Raw genomic sequence first — 18,323 nt, 5'->3', positions numbered from 1 at the left:
GTTAGACCGAGTCATCATCTTGCTGATCTCCCTGCCATGCACAGAGGAGATGAGAGCACCCCTTGCTTTTGGCTAACCTATGCTCCCTCTGCTTACATGGGCCAACTCCAAAATCCTCAGTATGGGCTCTATGGGGCCTGCTCAGAGGTAGCCATGGCCCTCATTTTGTTTGAGCCGTGATTCTGTCTGGACAGCCTGAGGGCTGGCTGACTGGGAAAGCATCGTGTCTAATTGGGCTGCACTGGGCCTCTTCCTGGAAGCTCACAGAAGCCAGTGACGGTGCAGAATGAAGGAGCTGTGCCTGGTGGGTCCTTCCCATACTCTTTGCACACGGCAAAAGCTCTCCACACGGCCAGGCCCTAGGACCTGCTGGGTAACCTCAGGAAGTTCTTCCCAGGCCCAGGACCCTCAGCTCCCTGAAAGCCCTAACAGCCACCTTGGAAAAAGGGGGTGGATGGGTCAAACCTGCTGCAGGGACCCTGGGTTCCAAGCCTGCCAACTTGAGGGTGGTGTGAGGTCCAGATGTTGGCCTTGGGGTGCATCTGCATGGAGGCATGCAGGGCTCGGTGCTGACTCCTATCTTCAGGGATGGGGTGGGGGTAACCCAGAGCAATCTCGGGGGGGGGTCATGAGACCACCCCATGACTCATTAGGGTTGAGGGCTTGAGAGGGTATACACACCCAGGTGCCTGAAGCCTGCAGCTCAGTGTGGGCTCAAGGCGCCACCTAGTGGTAACACTGGGACCCACCCCCCATGGAGAAGGTGTGGCTCCCCCTCACCCCCAGAGACTCAGTCACAGCTCCAGCTGGAGCCTCTCTTCTGAGAATGCAGCAGGCAGGCACCAGGGAACCCAAGGCTGAAAGGAAAGGGGCTCAGCCAAGGCCATGTGATGTGTTACATGTCAGTAGACACAAGGAATCCCAGCTACCAGTCAGCCCATCTCCATTCCCTGGTGTGTGTTGGCAGAGAGGTCTCATGCTAGCTCCTTGCATCTGGTTGGCCTCGGCTACACACTGGCCTCTAGTTCCTTATCTAGAAAATGGAAATCCACTCCTATGTCCTCCTCTGGCCAACATCGCTGGGTGATGCCCAGGTGCATATGGGGCTGGGAGGTCACAGGGACCTACCTGCTCAGCAGGGTGTGGCCAGTGGCAGGGCCACTGCTGACATCGGCCTCCTCCCCACCTCCCCAAACAGAACTGAGCTTTCATCTCTCAGCTTAGCTGAGCCGAGTCACTTCCACAGTGGACATCCTGTGGTGACATTTTAGGGACTAGCCTGGGAAGGGCAGCTGCCCCAAATAACATCAATGGGGGCTAAATGATGCCTGGCAGGGATGTGCCTGGCCAGGGCCCACTGGAGTCAAGTAAGCCTCACAGCCGGGGAGACAGGGAGGGCTGGAGGCCTCCTCACTGGGCCCTGGCTGGGCTACAGAGCTACAGGGCTACAGGCTGCCATCCTGGGGACCCCAAGAGCGCTTTTGAATGCACACTCTTGCTTGACATTTTGAGGGATGGTGGCTTTGGAGCGCAGTTTGAGGCTCTCCCTGGGGAGAGCTGTACCCACAGCCCAGGAAGGAGAGCTGGTCCCATTTTCACATGTCCCGTAGGGTGACAGAAGATGGGGGAAGGAGACAAGTACGACAAAGACATGGTTCTGTACAAAACCTGAAATATTTTTACTTTTTTAAAACTTTGGTCTAAGCTGCCTTAGACCTCATGGACTCGATACAAGAGTAATATGAACTGGGAAATAGAACACTTTAATAGCCACGATAAACTTTGTTAGAAATGTACATGTCGCCAAAATAATAATAAAATTAAAAAGAAGGAGAGAGAACAGCTTGATGCCCGGGTTAAGATTATAGAAATGTTCACAAGGACGGGGTCAAGGAAACTTTAAAAACACCAGTTCTGAGTAAGCCTGGGGCCCGCAAGATGCCCCCTCCCAGCCCCGGGCCCTGGGGACGGTGTCCCTCCAAACAGGTCAAATAGGAGTGGATAAGGCCTCCGCCAAGCTGCATCTCCTCATGGACAACACATCCAGGTAACGGGTGTAGAAACAAACCTCATAAGAAATGTACAAATATAAAAAGCTACAAACATTAATAAATTACAGCATCACGAAACACAAATACTTCACAAGGTGCTAGTGAAAAATAACTGCATCCCCGGCCCTCGTCACACAAGAAGGAGAGCGAAGAGCTGGCGAGGCAGGAGAAGAGCTGGCGAGGCAGGAGACGCGGCTTCGGGCCTGGGGAAGGGGGTCTGTACGATCCGCTCCGAAAGACAGAGCGTAAGGCTGCGCAGGCGCCGCTGTTGTTTATCAGGCAATACCTTAGTTCCTACGAGGAAAATAAGAAGAGTAACAAAAGGAAAGAAAGAAAAGGGGGCTGGGGGTCAGAACCCGACTGTCCATCAGAGCCAGGGGGGGGGGGAGGGAGCAAAAACTCGTATAAAGGTTAATGGAGGACTCTATAGAAAGAAATTCCTAGAGATACTTTTGCTCTTATAAAAAAAGTCATTTAAAAAGCTATTTACACGCTACATTCTATGAAAAATATGCTTCCGGAAATACATCTAAAATGAAAATACAGGATTGCCTGAGAAACAAACCCAGCCCCTCTGTGTCGATGGGTGGACACGCCACCTGGGATGGCCCATGCTCGTGATGCCACCCAGGGGCTCAGACAAGCGCTACCATGCTGGTTCCAGCCCTGTGGCCCTGCCCACCTGTCTGCCCACTCAGGGCAGGGTGCCTTGGCCTAGAAGTGCTGTTCCAGAGTGGGGCCCCTCCACGTGGCTTAGCCTGGGTCCCCTGGACCCTAAGACGTGGCTGAGCTGCCACCCTTCCCCTGTGACCCCACAGTGGCTCCTCCACCCACGAACACACCAACCTAACTGTGGGTCCTGACAGCCCCAAAAGTCCTCAGGCGTGTGGGGTGTGACACCCACTACCTGCCAGCCAGAGAGCTGGGGCAACCGCTCCTCACTGGCCAAGTGCTGTAAAGACTCACTCAGGAAGAGGAGGGAGGAGCATTCAATACCCCACAGCTCCTCTCTTCCTGTATCCTTTGCCTTGTTTTACGCCTTTGGAGGCTGCCAGCCTGCGGCCAGCTCAGACTCGGGCTGGTGAGCGTGGCTCACTGCACACCTTCCTGGAAGGCCTCATGCTCCCAAGCAGAGCCCTAGAGGTCACCAGGCTCTGGTGGGGCTGTCCTGAAACCGGAATGGTACTCAAGTTGGCAGGGCCTCTTTCAGGAACCGGCCACTCTAAGCAACTTGAGAAAGGATGTCCATGTTCACAAGGGACGGCCATGCTCCGCTCGCTCCACCTGCTCAAGGGACAGATGCTCGTGTTGGGGAGAGGTGGCTGGGAGGAGGCAAGGCCCACCCTGGGCCAGGCGGCACAGCCACCCTCCTGGGAGGGGCTGATGTAGCGGGGCTCCGGGGGTCCTGAGCAGAGCAGAAGGATCCTGGCTTCCCAAGCCTTAGAGGAGCAGTTTCCCATTCCGATGGATCTTCAAGATCTTTCCAAGCCTTTGCTTGGCGGTGGCCATGCCCTTTTTTGTACGTTTTCCTGCAGAGATGAGGAGAGATTTAAAAAAAAAAAAAATCAAGAGTGATAGCTAGAGAAGGATGGGACCCCACAGGCCCCCTAAGCCCCACCCACCTCTATAAAAATCAGCCAGCTAGGCTGGGCCCTGGGCTCAGAAGTCCCTAATGGAGCCAAAGTACTTGGAGGTACAGAGACCATTGTGGATTTGGATCAGGATGGTATGGCTAGGATGTGAGGCCACTGTGGGCTCCAGCCCCTGGTAACAGAGCCATCTCAAATGCCACCAGTAAGTAACACTGTCACCAAACTTTGGCCATTAGACCCAAGCTAGAGTGTAGGTCGGTGGGATGAAAGAGGCTACAGGGGTGCCACAAGGCCTGGCTGGCATGACACTAACACACAGAGGGGCTCAACCCACCAGCCTGGCTCGAATCTCAGCCAAGCTTCACCTGTGGCAAATGGCTGAGCACGCGCCTATCAGAGTCCTGAGCTGAGGACTAGTCCTGCGCCGCATCCCGACTTTAGCCTATTCCTTTCACATGAGTAAGGAGGCCAGCGGCACACACTGTGTGAAGGGTGGGGGCCACGAAGATGCAGGGACAGAGCTGTCTCAGGTGCATAGCACCTGCCATCCTGAGACCAGAATTCCCCCCGCGGCGCGCTCCCTGAGGGCAGGGGCAGACGGGACAAAAGGAGGGTTACCTTTGGCAGCAGTGTTGTTGGGGGACGATGCAGAAGGCCGCCTCTGTGTGAGAAAGACTCCGGGGGCCATGGGCTGGGAGGCACGGCCAGCCTGGGCCCCTGTGAACGTGCCAGCCGCTGTATATTCGTGGTCAGCCAGGCTACTGCTGTGGGACTCAGGCGGGGGCTCCGGTGAGCTGCCCTCCTGTGAGGCCTGGCTGCTGGCTGTGCTGGTGGAGGCCGGGGTGGTGGAGGCCGGGGTGGTGGAGGCTGGGGTGGTGGAGGCCGGGGTGGTGGAGGCCGAGGTGGTACCCGTGGAGGCGGAGGTGGAGGTGGAGATGGAGGGGGAGGCAGTGTTAGGAGTCGGCTTCCTTTTGGTGCTCTTCTTCTTCCTGTTTTTCTGCTCCTCCTAAGAACAGAGTGTGGAAGTGTGCTGCCTCAGATACATCACAGTGGGGCACAGCCAGCTCAGCCTCCACCCAGATGCAGGCTTCCAGGGGCTCAGACCTCCACCAGGCAGGGAGCACAGAGAACAGCGGCTGGGAGGCCTCTGCCACTGAGCCCAAGGCAGAAAGTCTGGCCCATGTGAGCCCACCGTGAGTGCTGCCAAGAGACGGCCAATCAGATGAGAGGAGCAGGTAGAGACAAGCCCCAGTTCCTGCCTGTGGGCACCACTTAAAAGTGCCAGGACCCTTGGGAATGGGAGGAGTCCCCAGAGGCATTTAGTGAGGGCATCCTGGGCACCAGAGAGCAACCATATGTCAGTGAGAGGTGCCTGTCTGGGGCAAGGGGCACGGGGCTGTGTGTTCCTGGCTCCCCTGTACTCGGAGTCTGGGACCACTCTCCTGCCTGCCAGTACCTAGCCCCGGAAGTCTCCACACCAGCAGTAGCAGGAGGTCGGCTTAATTTCACACAAAAGAGACTTACTCTTATAAGAACCCACGGTCTCCTCACCTGCTGGGACAGCTTGGCTGCGGCAGCTGCCAGCCCAGTCTCGATAGAGGCCACTCTGGTCCCCTCACGCACAGGCCTGTCCTGTCTTGGCACCGACGGGCCGACCCTGGCTGTGGAAGACACAGGGAAGGCCAACAAATCAGGCTCCAGAAGTGGTGGCCTGTTATCCCCTGACCATGTCTGATTCTGGAGGACCATGAACATCTTAACTTCCTGCTCTCCCTGGGAAAGTGCCATGCTGAGGTATCTAATAGGCCGTGTGGGAGGCCCAGCCAACCGGGCAGGGGAAGCCAGGTAGATGGGGGACCCTGAAAGGTGGACACGCTTGATCCCACCCCACCCCAGCGTGTGTCTGCCCCTCCTAGATCTTCTAACTGAGGAACTGACCAATCTCCCCTGGACATGCCTAGAGCCACGCCTATGCCCTTAGTGGCCACATCTCAGCCCCCAGCCCAGCTCTACCTGTGGGGCTGTAGGGGGCATCATCTGAGCCCTTCCTCTTCTTGGACCGGGACTTGAAGACAGGGTTATCTTCGTCAGACTCCAGTGAGGGGTAAACTGAAGGAGGCAAGAGGAGAGCAGGCCCCTGAGCGCTCGGGTGCAGCCAGGGCTGGGGAGGGGCTGGTGCTGCAGTGGCCCAGGGACCTTCCTGAGTGGTGGCTGCAGATCTGTCCTTAGGCTCTCAGACTTGCTGTGCAATTGAAACTTCCATAGCAAGGGCACCTATACTTGGCAGGAGAATGTGTACACAGGCTGCCAGCCACGCCCACCCTAGGCTGGCCTGGGGCCTGATCACCCTCCACGGCCGCTTCAGGAGCCTGAGACATGTAGTCCTGGAGGCCGCTACCGTGGGAAGCGAGAAACTCAGGCAACTGGGCTAATTCCACTACGTCTGAAGCCCCAAGACTCTCCAAGCAAATTGGAAGAAGGCACCCGCCGAGTAGCTTACAATGGCCACAGGGGAGCTTCCTTGGCTCGGGGACCCCTCCCCAGAGACCCCCCCCAACTATGGGCCCTACTTCCCTGACCAACAAGGTCAATTGAGACACCTCCAATACTGGTGATCCTGTGGGTGGCAGTAGGGCCTGGCACTCCACACCCCCAAAGACAGTGGAAATAGTTCACTTTGCTGCTGGTCCGTCTATCAGAGTAGAGCACATGCACCATGGGGCCTGAGGCTGCAGCAGAGCCCTCTCTCAAGAGCTCTCACAGGGGCCTACATCAGTAAATCCCAGCCTCTGGCCAGCAGGAAGGCACTGGACTAAACCCCTGTCTGCCCTGGGGATGAGGAGCCTGGACCAGCAACACTGCTGCCTTGTTCCCTGAGGCGGGGTGAAGAAATCTGGTGCCTAAGTCAGGCAGATTCTGCCTGGTGGCTGTGCCCATGGCAGGAGGCCAGAGACTTGTTGGTTTCTGATCTTCACTTATGGCTTCAGGGTCATCCTTGGGCCTGAAGTTTTTTTCTAGCAGGGCTCTCTCAAAAAACGCAGCAAAGGGACAAGGGTACAGGTCCCAAGAGGAACCTGTACCCCACATGTTCACAAAGGAAGAGGCCGAGGGGCCAGCGACGAGTGCATGCACGGACTTGCAGTACACTTCCTACACACAGGAAAGAATATTACACAGCTTGGAAAAGGAGGGACTTCTGGCACGTGCCACAGTATGGATGGACCCACAAAACGTCCTGTTACATGATCCATTTAGATAGTGTGTCTGAAACAGAGCCGCAGAGTCCTGAAGAGCATGACAAATGGCCAGGGCTGGGGGAGGGGTCATGTTTTACTTTGAGACAGGGTGTTACTGTGTAGCCTTGGCTAGCTTGGAATTCACCAGGTAGACCAGGTTGGCCCAGAGCACAGAGCTCTGACTTCCCTGTCTCCAGAGTACTGGGATTAAAGACAGATTTTACGGTCTGGGCTATTATATATCACGGGCCTCTTTGACTTGTCCCTAGCCAGTGCTGCCGCATGCAGCCACACTCACCATAGTCTGAGTCCTTGAAGCAGGCGTCAAGGTGGTCCTGCTCCTCATAGTCCTCCAGATCCACACTGTTCTTGGCAGCCCTCTTCAGCAGACGCTTGCCTGTGCCTTTGCCGCCACCACCGTTCTTCCGGGCACCATGGGCTGCCAGTGAACCACCCTTGGCCTGGCCAGTGCCCCATGTGGTCTGCAGGCAGGAGTCAGAGGCCTGTAGGTTGGCCATGGACAGCATTCCCTGAATGGCTTCCTGTGTACTGGGGGAGGCAGGGGGCTGGCTGGGGACACAGAGAGACAACAGGCACTCAGCCATGGCCCTTGGCCCACAGCCCAGGGCATTTGGATCACAGACTAGAGCACGTAGCCCACCATCCATAATTTGTAGTTCAAGGTGCTGTAACTGCAGCCCAAAGCCCAGGGCTGCACACACACCTGGTATGACAACCAGCAGATGGCACATTAACATGCATGGGCTGGTGGCTTAACCGTGGGACAGGCCTGGCCAGCCCCTCTGTACCCTCAGCCACACTTCCAGGAGGGCAAGGAGCCTTGGGATGGAGATGGGGCACAAGGAAATGCACAGGAGGCAGACGGATGAGTCCTTACGTCGTCATACACTGGTTCTCACAGCTTGAGTTGGCCGGAGGCTCAGCCGCCGGCCTACGTACACCCTGCCAGCTCTCTGTGCCCTTTCACAGCTGATCCTGACCTCAGTCCTAGCCAGGGGCATCCCTTCTCCTCACTCCTACACTGAAATGGAGAAGTCCCCACTTCTCTCCCAAGGTGATCCATGCCCAAGTACGAATCCATACCCTCACCCACACCTGCATCCATACCCACATCCATACCTGTACCCCATCCTCATCTACATCTGCTCCTACACCTCTGTCGACGCCGGCACCTACATCCTCATCTACACCGGTACTCAGCCCTGCACCCTCACCACGCACACCTGTGTGCACACCTATGTCTACATCTGCAACAACACACCTCTGTTAGGTGCAGCCATTCCTCAGTTCAGCCAGGCTCGTCTTCCTCTCTCCTAGCCTGCAGGACTGTCCACAGGGTTCCATCTGCATTCCGTCCAGTCCTTGTTACCATGCCCTTTCTGTGCTCTTCTAGCAATGTCCTTATCTACTGTCCCTCATCTCTTCTTGGCTGCATTGGCGCCCCGCCTTCCAAAAAGAGCATCCCAAACTAGGTTCAGGAAGCAGTGCTCATTATTATCCCATAGACCTGAGGTCTGGCTGCTGCTAGACTGCAAAGGTCCTTGGGGCTGGGTTGGGGCAGTTTCTGGGTGGTCTCCACAATCTCAGTAAGACCCTCCACAGGGTGGATCTAGCTCCTGCTTCCTCAGCACCCTGTGCTGGCACAGCCTGCTCACCTTCTCCAGCCTAGACTCCCCACCTGTCTAAGCTACAGCCACCTATGCAGTAAGGTTTTGTTTTTTCTTTCTTTTGGAGGGTCCTCCACCCAGCTCCCAAATGAATCACACATGGAGGCTTATTCTTAGTTATGCATGTCCGGCCTTAGCTTGGCTTGTTTCTTGTCAGCTTTCCTTAATTTAAATTATCCCTTCTACCTTCTGCCTCTAGGCTTTCTCTGTTCTCTTACTTCTGTAAGTCGTACTCTTACTGCATGGATTGCTGTATACCTGGCTGGCTGGGTGGCCGACCCCTGATGCCCTCCTTCCCTTGTTCTCTTGCTGTTGCTCCTTGCTTGCTTCTCCTTCTGTTCATCCTCTCTGCCTGCCAGCCCTGCCTATCCTTGCTCCTGCCTTGCTATCGGCTGTTCAGCTCTTTATTAGGACCACCAGGTGTTTTAGACACAGGATCACAGCTTTACAGAGTTAAACAAATGCAGCACAAACAAAAGTCATACACCTGAAAATAATATTCCCCAGCACAGCTGGACAGCTTTAAAAATGCACACACCTAGGCCCTGCCATGAGATTCTGGGTCAGGGTCTCACACAGAATCCAAATGTCCACATGACGGCCAGGCAAAGAGCCAAACTTCCCAAGGTTCCATGATGATCTGGCCCAGTGGGACCTCCCTCTGGGGACTTTCTGGTACTTAGTCTAGCTCAGCAGCTCTACCGCTTACTCCAGCTGGTGAAGAAAAACTCTTCCAGCTCCAGGGTACCAGCTACATCAGCCACCTACGACAGCCCCACATGGTCCATGCCAGAGGGAAGTAAGACCCCACTGTCCCCACCCTGTTCTCTTTGGTCCTTGTCTCCTGAGACTCTTGCATCAAAACCCCTGTGTCTCCAGTTTCTCCCTTGCTATATCCTGCACACCTGGGAACCACATCCTAGTTTTTGGAGCACATTTAGAAAGAGCTGTGTGGGAGAAAGCATCCCAGCCTTTGAGAAGAGGGTGTGTTAGGAAATGATCTCAGGGCAAGCCCAGGACCAGAATGGTGGTGGATGGTGATGAATGGCCATGGATGGTGATGAATGGCAATGAGAACGCACAGCATTGTACAGGCCAGGGATCCCCTCCATGCTTCCTTCCACTTGTTTAAGATGACACACATGTGAGACAGAGGTGGGCAGACCACCTTACATACAGGCTGAGGGACCCGGGCAGAAGCTCTAACAGGGAGCCATTGCTCAGAAGCACAAGGATTCTAGAGACAAAGACACTGTTTGTGGGAGTGAAGGGGGGATCAGAGAGATGGACAGGCAAGCTATTAACTAGGCTAATGCCCCATGGACCAAGGGACATTTCCTGAGCCGGAGGAGGAGAGGGAAGCCACTGTCTCCACAGACCTCTACAAAAGCTGCCTCCTAGGCTGAAGTCATAATAGAAGACCAAGTCATATAGACCTGAGTTCTGCACATCACTGTCAATTACAAATAGCTGCTCATCTTATACTCTTTGGGTGCCAAGCCCTAAATGCAGGTCACAGGGAAATGCTAAGACATCCACCGTGAATGTCCTAAACACTGATGGCAGGACCCCGGAGAACCCACTTAGACATGCACTGCCCACCCATGCCTTCTGGGTGACCCCAGACCCAGCTGGCCCGTCTATCTGCAAGGTTGCTGGAGAATCAATGATCAGAGTTTAAGCAGTCAGCATGGAAAATAATACTTTAATCCTCCAATTACCATGCCCAAATCCCCTCTGCCCACAGCGGTAAACACCAAGCAAACCATCCACAAGAAATTAACATATTTTCCTCCGTTTTATTCAGCTGTTTTTTTCCAAACAGTCAGTACTTAAAACAGAGCAAATGGACCATCAAAAACTGACCTATGCTCCAAATGGGAGACTTTGGGAGAGGAACTGCCCGCGGCAGACTGAGAGGGCTGGCTGGCCTCTGAAGCTCCGGCAGGCACAGCAGACACGTGTGTGAGGACACATGGAGTGTCTGTGGAGCACTCTCCCCAGACTCGGGGCACAGGGCCATGGCCGCTCTGGTTTCTCATTAGCAAACAGCCCCCTCCTGGCCTCATAGAAAAGGGATCACATGGCCCCATCTGTATTCCATCTCCACAGCACCCAGAACGAGGTACCTCATGGTTATGAGCAAGGCCATGTTCCAATTTTCTAGGTCTATCCATTGAGGTCATGAGGGATCCAGGGTATTGGGGGGGGGTCTCTCTGACCTTGAGACCCATCATCGAAGTGTTAGCTAACACATACTTTCTCCCAGAAGCAAGGCATCCCCAACACCATAGAGTATGTGAAATCCCGCACAGGGACACAGCTTGGAATGTGAAGGGGCTGCCACCTCCAATAGGGAAGAGGTCACAGCCAGGTTTCATCAGTGAGGGCCACCAAGGCGCTCACTGCATCATGTCAGGCTGAGCCAGGGTCTTGTGCCCAAAGCCATGCATACCCCTCCCATCATGCTTCACTCCCACTAGGAAAGCGCCTGAGGCTGGCTGGCTGTGAACATGATATTGAATTCAAAACAGCAATCTATGAAATAAAATATGGCCAACTAATTTAGCAAAAGCTTGTTTCAATCAAGCCCTTAATCCACCTTAACGGAATCTTCATATCATCTACAAGTAGGCCTGAGCCAGGCCTCCACCTGCTAGAGCAGCCTTAGAGTCAGTGTAAGCTGCTTCCCAAAGCAGTCACCTAAAACTTACTCGGGCAGATGTGGGAGCAGGCACCCAAGAGGGGCCTATGGGACTTGCCTTCCTGAATATGTGAGACCACACAGGATTGGCACTCACAAGTAGACATCATAGCCCAGCACCCAACAACTCTTTAGCAGCCCCAAGTTGGGCTCCTGAGTCAGGCTAAAACCAAGCCAAGCTAAGGCCAGGCCTTTATAAGCAAGAACAAGTCTCCATGTATTTATTTAGGAGCTGGATGGCGGGCCCCAAAAACAACTACAATCCAGAGCCTAGGCCTGCCTTTGCTACCTCCAAGCTGTGGGGCCATGAGAAGAATAGTTAGTTCCCTGAGCCCAGTTTCCTCAACTACACAGTTGGAGTCCGAAGCTGCCACGAGACTAGAGAGTTGGGAGGGAGATACTGTTCCCAATGTGTTAGGGAGAGCAGGCTGTGCCCCCTCAGTCACTGTCAGGGCCACACCCGGAAATGCCACTGCAGTTTCAATGAGAAATAAACAGCGACCAAGTGCTTAAAACCCAAATCAACAATGTGTGAATCGAGTGAAAGGAAGCCTAGCCTGGCTGCTCCGCGAGCCCGGCTCTCTGCAATCAGAGGTGGGTGCCTGTCCACATCCCACTGTGTGACCCGGCCTCTGTCCGGGCCGGCCATGCTCTCTGAGTGCCACAGGATGCAGCCAGGGCCCACCTGTTGGGGTTGTACTCGAGTGCCCCGACCTCCTCGCTGGCCTGCAGCAGGTCCAGGATGCCTGCCGCGGAGCTCCCGCTCTCCTTCTTGACTTTGGCATTGCGGCCCGGCTTGGTGTCCGTGTCGATGTGCAGAGAGCCCTCGTCAGAGGAGTCGTCACTCTGCAGAGCCAGGGACAGAGCAGCGGTCAGGGCAGGGCACTGGGGTCAGGGTTTTAAGGAGCTCTGTTGTAATGTTAGTTTCAGGCTCATGCAATGGGTGAGGCCCTCATGAGACAGATGTGGGTGCCAAGTCTTTCCTTGGGTTCTTGAAACCTCAAAGGTTAAAGTTGTCTTCACACCTGCTTTCATATTGCTTTCCCAGAGGAAGCCCCAGAATTTCATCAGGACACAGTGACTAAAAACCTCTGGCCTGGATAAACCTATCCCCGCAGGTGATCCACGATCTTCTTGGACCTCAGCAATGACTCTCTTCCCCTAGAGAACCAGCCCTGGACTCATCTGAGTGTAAGAGCCCTGCTGGCGGGCTCCTTTATCTGGGGACACGCTTTACTGCATTTCTATCCCATGGAGCAGGCCCAAGGGGCCGTGGTGCCAAGTACTGAACAAGACCTTGTCCTTCCTATGCCAACCCCAGAGTTGAGCCCAGTCCTCAGGCAGGGCGAGAGTGGCTGTCCTTGCACATCAAGCAGAGCGTGCTGCCAAGCTGAGGACACAGCTGGGTGGCTCACCTTGTATACCGCAGAGTCCAGCTTTGGCTTTGCTGCGGGCATGAGGAGCGCCTCCTTCTTGTCCAACAAGACTGAAAGCACAGCAGACAGGAGTCAAGTGGTGGCCTCCAGGGGGTCAGCTAAGACCACCTGGAACCTCCTGCCCAGGCCCAGCACACTCACAGGACAAGTCCCTTTTGGGGGCGCTCTTCTTCCTCCGGATGGGAAACTCATCTATCTTCAGCTCCCCATCATCCGATACATACTCATACTCATCGCGCACAGGCTTGGCCTTGTCCTCCTTGAAGCTCTGCAGCGTCCCAAACACACCAGGACTGCTTGGGGGCCTGAGGGCCTTGGAGCTAGAGTAGAAGGGATAAGTCAGTGGGTGACCCCAGGGCCCTGAGGCCAGCAGGCAACAGAACCTTACGGGGGCCTGAAAGAGAGCATCCACTTGGAAGCAGCTGGTCAGGGAATATGCAACCTTACTTCCCACTGTGGGAAGTCTGCTCATGGGGAGGGACATGGCCCAATCCTACAGCCTCCTCCTCCCCTCCATGTCACAGGGAATGAGGCCCAGGATATACAGTCAAGTGCTGTAGAGAAAGACCTAAGCAACTGAAGACCCCTCCTTGCCAACCTGCCAGAGTTTAAATCAAATCCAACCCTCGTGTCTTTTTCTACATACTTTTTTGTATGTAGCTGAGCCACAGTGCACCTCCACTGGGCTATGAAATATATTGTGTATCGTTCTTCTTGTTATGGCAAGGCAGGATGCTGTGTTTTCCCCATGAGTAGATCAGGCTTGGACTTCTCTGGGCCTTTAGGACAGACTTTCTCAATAGAAAGGACAGCAAACAAAATGCTGACCACGCTGACAGCACCCGAGGCCACAGCAGCCTCCAGTACCCTCATGGAAGAGGCTGCGGCTCTGCTGTCTTAAAGCACGGACCACTACACTGGTGCCCACGAGGCACCCCTACTGCATCTGCATATTCTAAACTCCATGGCCATGTCACAGAGCTGACACCACTGGAAAGCTTCTCTGGGACCCACAAGTGACAACTTCTAATGGAATGACAGAAGCAGACTCATCAAATCAAGTCCATGTGGGTTTTACTCCACCAAGTAACTGTTGAGTGCGCCCACTTAGTCCCAGGACTGTTTCTCCATCACCCTCAGGCCTTTTCCTCCCTTCTCAGAAGAGGAGGCAGAGGCTGCCACTCCTATAGGCAATGATGATACCTCAACAGGATGTATTTGTCACCCTACACTGTGTGGGGATTATGGATGCCATACAGGTGCCTGTGTGGTCACTCTTCCTGCCCACAACTGAAATTGAGGCCTCAGTGGTCATGCTGAGGCCCATCCAGCTCCGAAGCTGGTGCCTTCCCAAGGCCCTCAGCACCCAAATCCATACATCCTTCCCCACGGCATCTGCCACAGCCATAAGCTTATTTGGAGTCATGCATTTACTGAGTTTGCACTGTCCTTCCCTACTGACCACTGAGCTTGGAGACCTATGCCCCGGTCCCTACTCATATCCTCAGCATTGGCTCATATAAGCCATTCTCCCAGGGTCCCTTGCTGACTCACCAGCCCTCACTACAGATGTATTCTCCATGTACCCTGCATATTGTTCTGGAAGCAGAAACAAAGGTGTTCCATGCAACAGCGTGGCAGTGAGTGAGGTCAATGGCTCAGAAAACAGCCACTCTAGGGTGTCAACCAAAAATACTCTGTGTGTGTGAATGTGTGTGTGTGTGTGATGTGTCTATGATATGAGGGGTTCATGTAGTATGAGGCATGTATGGAGTACAGAGTGTGAGATGCCTGTGGGATGACTGTATTACTTACATATGTATATGTATGGAATGGATATGCAATGGGGATATATAAATATCTGTATATGCATGGTATGTGGGGATGCATGTCTGGTATGGATGGTATTGGTGGAGGTTATCATGCAATGTATATGTTTGTGTGTGTGGTGTCACATATACATGTGAGTGCATGGCATGAAAGTACAATTTGGAATGTGCACTAGAGTGCATGTGACAGATGTCTATGGGAGGTGATATGGGTATCTGTGTAGTACAGGATGATACACAGTATTTGTTATGTGTGGTATGGAGTGCATGCAGTGTGGTGACACATATGTAATGTGGGACATCTCTACATTCACCCTCACCCCTGCCCAGGCTCTCACATACCCCAGAAGTTTTTTGTTGGAGAAAGAAAAGGAGAACTTGTCCTTGTTCCCAGCCAGTGGTGACTTCTCCAACCTCTGCTCCTCCTCCATTTTCAGTAAGGAGTCAGGTTTGCTGTTCTGAAAGCAAGACCAAGGTTGTCCCTGAGCTCACTGGGATGAAGGGCTAGGATCCCAACCCATGCCCAAGAAAGCTGTTCATAAATGCTAAGGCTGGCCTAGCCATCAGCATGCAGGACCCACCCTGGGATGCTGCCCAGCCTCAGGGAATGGAAACACACCATGAACCATGGACCATGAAGAAGGTGAAGGACAGTGGAGGACAGCATGGGGAAGATGATACATTTGCTTTTATACCCACACTGTCTGCAGAGGGTGGTTCATAGGAGGTCATGTGCACGCGTAAACTCACACAGACTTTCCTCAGGCCCCTCCTGGGGACAGGCAGACACACCCTACCACAGGCCTGTACCCCACCCTCACCTTGTACTTCCACTTGGCCTCCGATTTACTCTTAGTTTGCTCTCGGATTTCCAGCCTTTCCACGTCATTCTGTGTGTGGACTGTGTCCTTATTGGGAACACTCAGGACACTCTTTGGGGTCTGCAAACAGAGCAGTGATGACCCAAAGTAGACAGAGAAGATGACTAGGCTTGGGTTACGATGGCACAGAAGCATGGTGGTCCACTCCTGCTGGCCCACACATAGCACATCCATCCATACACCCACCCATCCATCCACCCATCCATCCACCCACCCACCCATCCACCCATCCATCCACCCACCCACCCACCCACCCACCCACCCACCCACCCATCCACCCACCCATCCATCCACCCACCCACCCACCCATCCACCCACCCACCCACCCATCCACCCACCCACCCATCCATCCACCCACCCACCCATCCACCCACCCACCCACCCACCCACCCACCCATCCACCCACCCATCCACCCACCCACCCATCCACCCACCCACCCATCTACCCACTTGTTCATTCATTCATCCATTTCTTCATCTGCCCATTGATCTGTTCATTTAGTCTTTCATTTCTCTCCAACCATCCAACTACTTATTCATCTGTCCATCCACTGCCCATAAGTTGACTCACCCACTCATCCATCTACCCATCCATTCATCCCTCCCTCCCCCTCCCTTCCTCCCTTCCTTCCTCTTTGCCCCAGAAGAACAGCACCAATAGAATATTACATGTCATGAGGATGACCCCCAAGATGTAGGACAGAAGTGTACTCATCCTGGAAGGAGCCCCAGCCAATAGTCCATAATCTCATGGGTTTGGTAAGACCCTTTAGTGTTCACAGGAGCTCAGGCCCTCATAACAGCCCTTTCTCCAAACCCTCTGCCTTCTCCCAGTGTCCTCTTTGAACAGATGCCTTGTATATCTGCAGGGCCTTAAGGGTCTTAGTCCAGGGACTGGTTCTATTATTTGGCAAAACTAAGCAGGGTGGCCTCTGCCCGAAGTCCACCCTGCATCAACCCAGTGGACCTCCTGGGTGCTGTCCCTACCACAGGACAAACACTGTGCTATCTCTCTCCAGGGGTCCTCACTGCTCTGCAGGATCAGCCTGGGTTTTGGCCTGATGTGCAGGCCCAGTGGCTGGCACAGACAGGGAAATACTTTGGGCAAATTTATCCATAGACCCTGGACCCTGCACTCTCTGGAGAATGGACCGGACAGCTGGTCTCCCCTCTCCACCCAGTAACAAAAGAGAGCAAAGACATGTCAACCCTAGCTGTTCCCTCTGGTCTGGCCCAAGGCAGGGGCTGCAGTGCCTGAGCCTATGACAGGGAGGAGCTCAAGGGCCCACCTTTCCTTTCTTGGGTGGCTCCATCTTGGTTAGCGCCTCCTTTGTGTGGGCTTCAAGCAGGTCCAGGTTGGGGATGGTGGGTGAGGCTGACTCCTTGAACTTCTTCCCTTTCTTCTTGCTTCCATCCTTGAGCTTCAGGGTTTTGGGGGGTTTGGGGGGCTTAGGGGACTTGGGGGGCTTGGGGATTTTGGATGGCTTGGGCATCTTCACAGTCTTAGGAGTCTTTTTTTTGGACACTTTCTCCAGGAGGGATCGAGGTGGGGTATCCTCAATGGGAGACGGTGGTTCCTCCTTCTCCCGGTCCCCGTCACAGACCTCATCTGAGGAGGCGACAGCGTTTACTTCAGGTCGGACAGTTTTGGAGGCGTTCTGGTGTGGGAAAAGGAGAGGATCATTTGTGTTCCCTCCAGACCACGCCAGGACTCAAGGGGACTTGCAGCCATGATGGGAGAAGTTATTAGCCCAAAAAGGTACACACAGCCCACACCACATGACACATTCATATCAGCTCCACACTGTCAAGTGGCATGCTCATCACACTGTCTGGTAACATCAAGAAATATTCACACAGCCTTATAGCCCGGTGTGACACCACTTAGCCCCCTCTTCCTGGGGCTATTCTGCCCTACCCAGGCCCAGGAGGCCGCCCAGTTCCTCCAGACTCAGGAGAACTGGGACTCAAAGACTGGACTTGGGGTTCTCTCCCTTCACCTCTCCTCCCCACGCACTCTCCAAACCCTGGGCACAACACTAATGCAGAGAAGTTTCCCTGGCGGGCCCTGGGCGCACCCTCGTCCCAGGGTCTGTCACCCTGGCGTGGCCTTACCTCACTGAGCCTGATCTCTTTGGCCAGGTCCTTGATGAGCTGTGAGGGCCTGAAGTGCTCGGGGAGCTCGTCTTCGTGCTCTGCCAAAGCCTGTGGGACAGTGGGCTCAGTGCCAACTTGGCCACTTCAGCACCTCAGCCATCCTTTGTCCACCCAGCCAGGGCCAGGGCCATCCCACGGGATGGGAGGCTGCCGTGGGGCAAGGCCTGGTGCACAAGACCCTGGGGCCCTGCCCAGTAAGGCAGCAACTCTCTGTGAGCCACTTCCGCTGGTGGAAAATGCATCAAGACTGGGCCTTGCCTGATGCCACCATGAGCTAACTAGCAGGCCGTGGAATGGATGTGGGCCAGTTTCTTTTCCTGATCACGTGGGAAAGGTGGGAGGGACCCCCGCACTGTCCCAGCTCTGAGTCTCAAGAAGATGGTAGCCATAGAATGGCCCCAGGAAAGCACTGGCAGCCCACCCCACCAGGCCCACACATAGGTGGAAACGGGCCGCGGACATGGTTCCCTACCTGGCCTCTGTCCGAAGGCCCTCTGAGACCCCCCACTTTTCTCTCTGACCCAGAAGGGACTCCTTGTTTTTCAAGTAGAAGGTGGACAGGAGCTCTGAATAGTGAGAGTCCCCAGTAGACAATATCCAAGGTTACCCTAGGGTAAGCCAGACCCATTTCCCCTTCTATAGCCACAATCCAGAAAAGAGAAAGCGGAAAGCTGGCGCCCTGTGGCCTTTGACTGAGAGCACAGGATCACAGGAGAAGAGGAAGGAAAGGAGTCCCTAGGTTACAAAGC

General features: G+C 54.5%; 1 protein-coding gene across 1 annotated transcript in view; it reads right to left on the bottom strand.

The window, feature by feature from the left end:
* Nucleotides 1-1,655: 1,655 nt before the first annotated feature.
* The window catches only part of Phf2 (PHD finger protein 2), a 69,490-nt gene continuing 52,822 nt past the window's right edge, over nucleotides 1,656-18,323 (bottom strand). Inside the window, exons 11-22 of the mRNA XM_051194318.1 lie at nucleotides 17,533-17,622; nucleotides 16,707-17,075; nucleotides 15,358-15,477; nucleotides 14,879-14,994; nucleotides 12,849-13,027; nucleotides 12,687-12,757; nucleotides 11,957-12,117; nucleotides 7,178-7,449; nucleotides 5,657-5,752; nucleotides 5,195-5,304; nucleotides 4,262-4,649; nucleotides 1,656-3,580 (exon numbers count right to left, since the gene is read on the bottom strand). Of these exons, the coding sequence (XP_051050275.1) occupies nucleotides 3,492-3,580; nucleotides 4,262-4,649; nucleotides 5,195-5,304; nucleotides 5,657-5,752; nucleotides 7,178-7,449; nucleotides 11,957-12,117; nucleotides 12,687-12,757; nucleotides 12,849-13,027; nucleotides 14,879-14,994; nucleotides 15,358-15,477; nucleotides 16,707-17,075; nucleotides 17,533-17,622 (2,061 nt within the window). The 3' untranslated portion in view covers nucleotides 1,656-3,491. The remainder of the gene's footprint in view (nucleotides 3,581-4,261; nucleotides 4,650-5,194; nucleotides 5,305-5,656; nucleotides 5,753-7,177; nucleotides 7,450-11,956; nucleotides 12,118-12,686; nucleotides 12,758-12,848; nucleotides 13,028-14,878; nucleotides 14,995-15,357; nucleotides 15,478-16,706; nucleotides 17,076-17,532; nucleotides 17,623-18,323) is intronic.

Source organism: Phodopus roborovskii, unplaced genomic scaffold (assembly GCF_943737965.1).
Source record: "Phodopus roborovskii unplaced genomic scaffold, PHOROB, whole genome shotgun sequence".
In the NCBI taxonomy this organism is placed as follows: Eukaryota; Metazoa; Chordata; class Mammalia; order Rodentia; family Cricetidae; genus Phodopus; species Phodopus roborovskii.
Note: the sequence above shows the minus strand (reverse complement) of the source record. Positions and strands in the feature narration are given on the sequence as shown.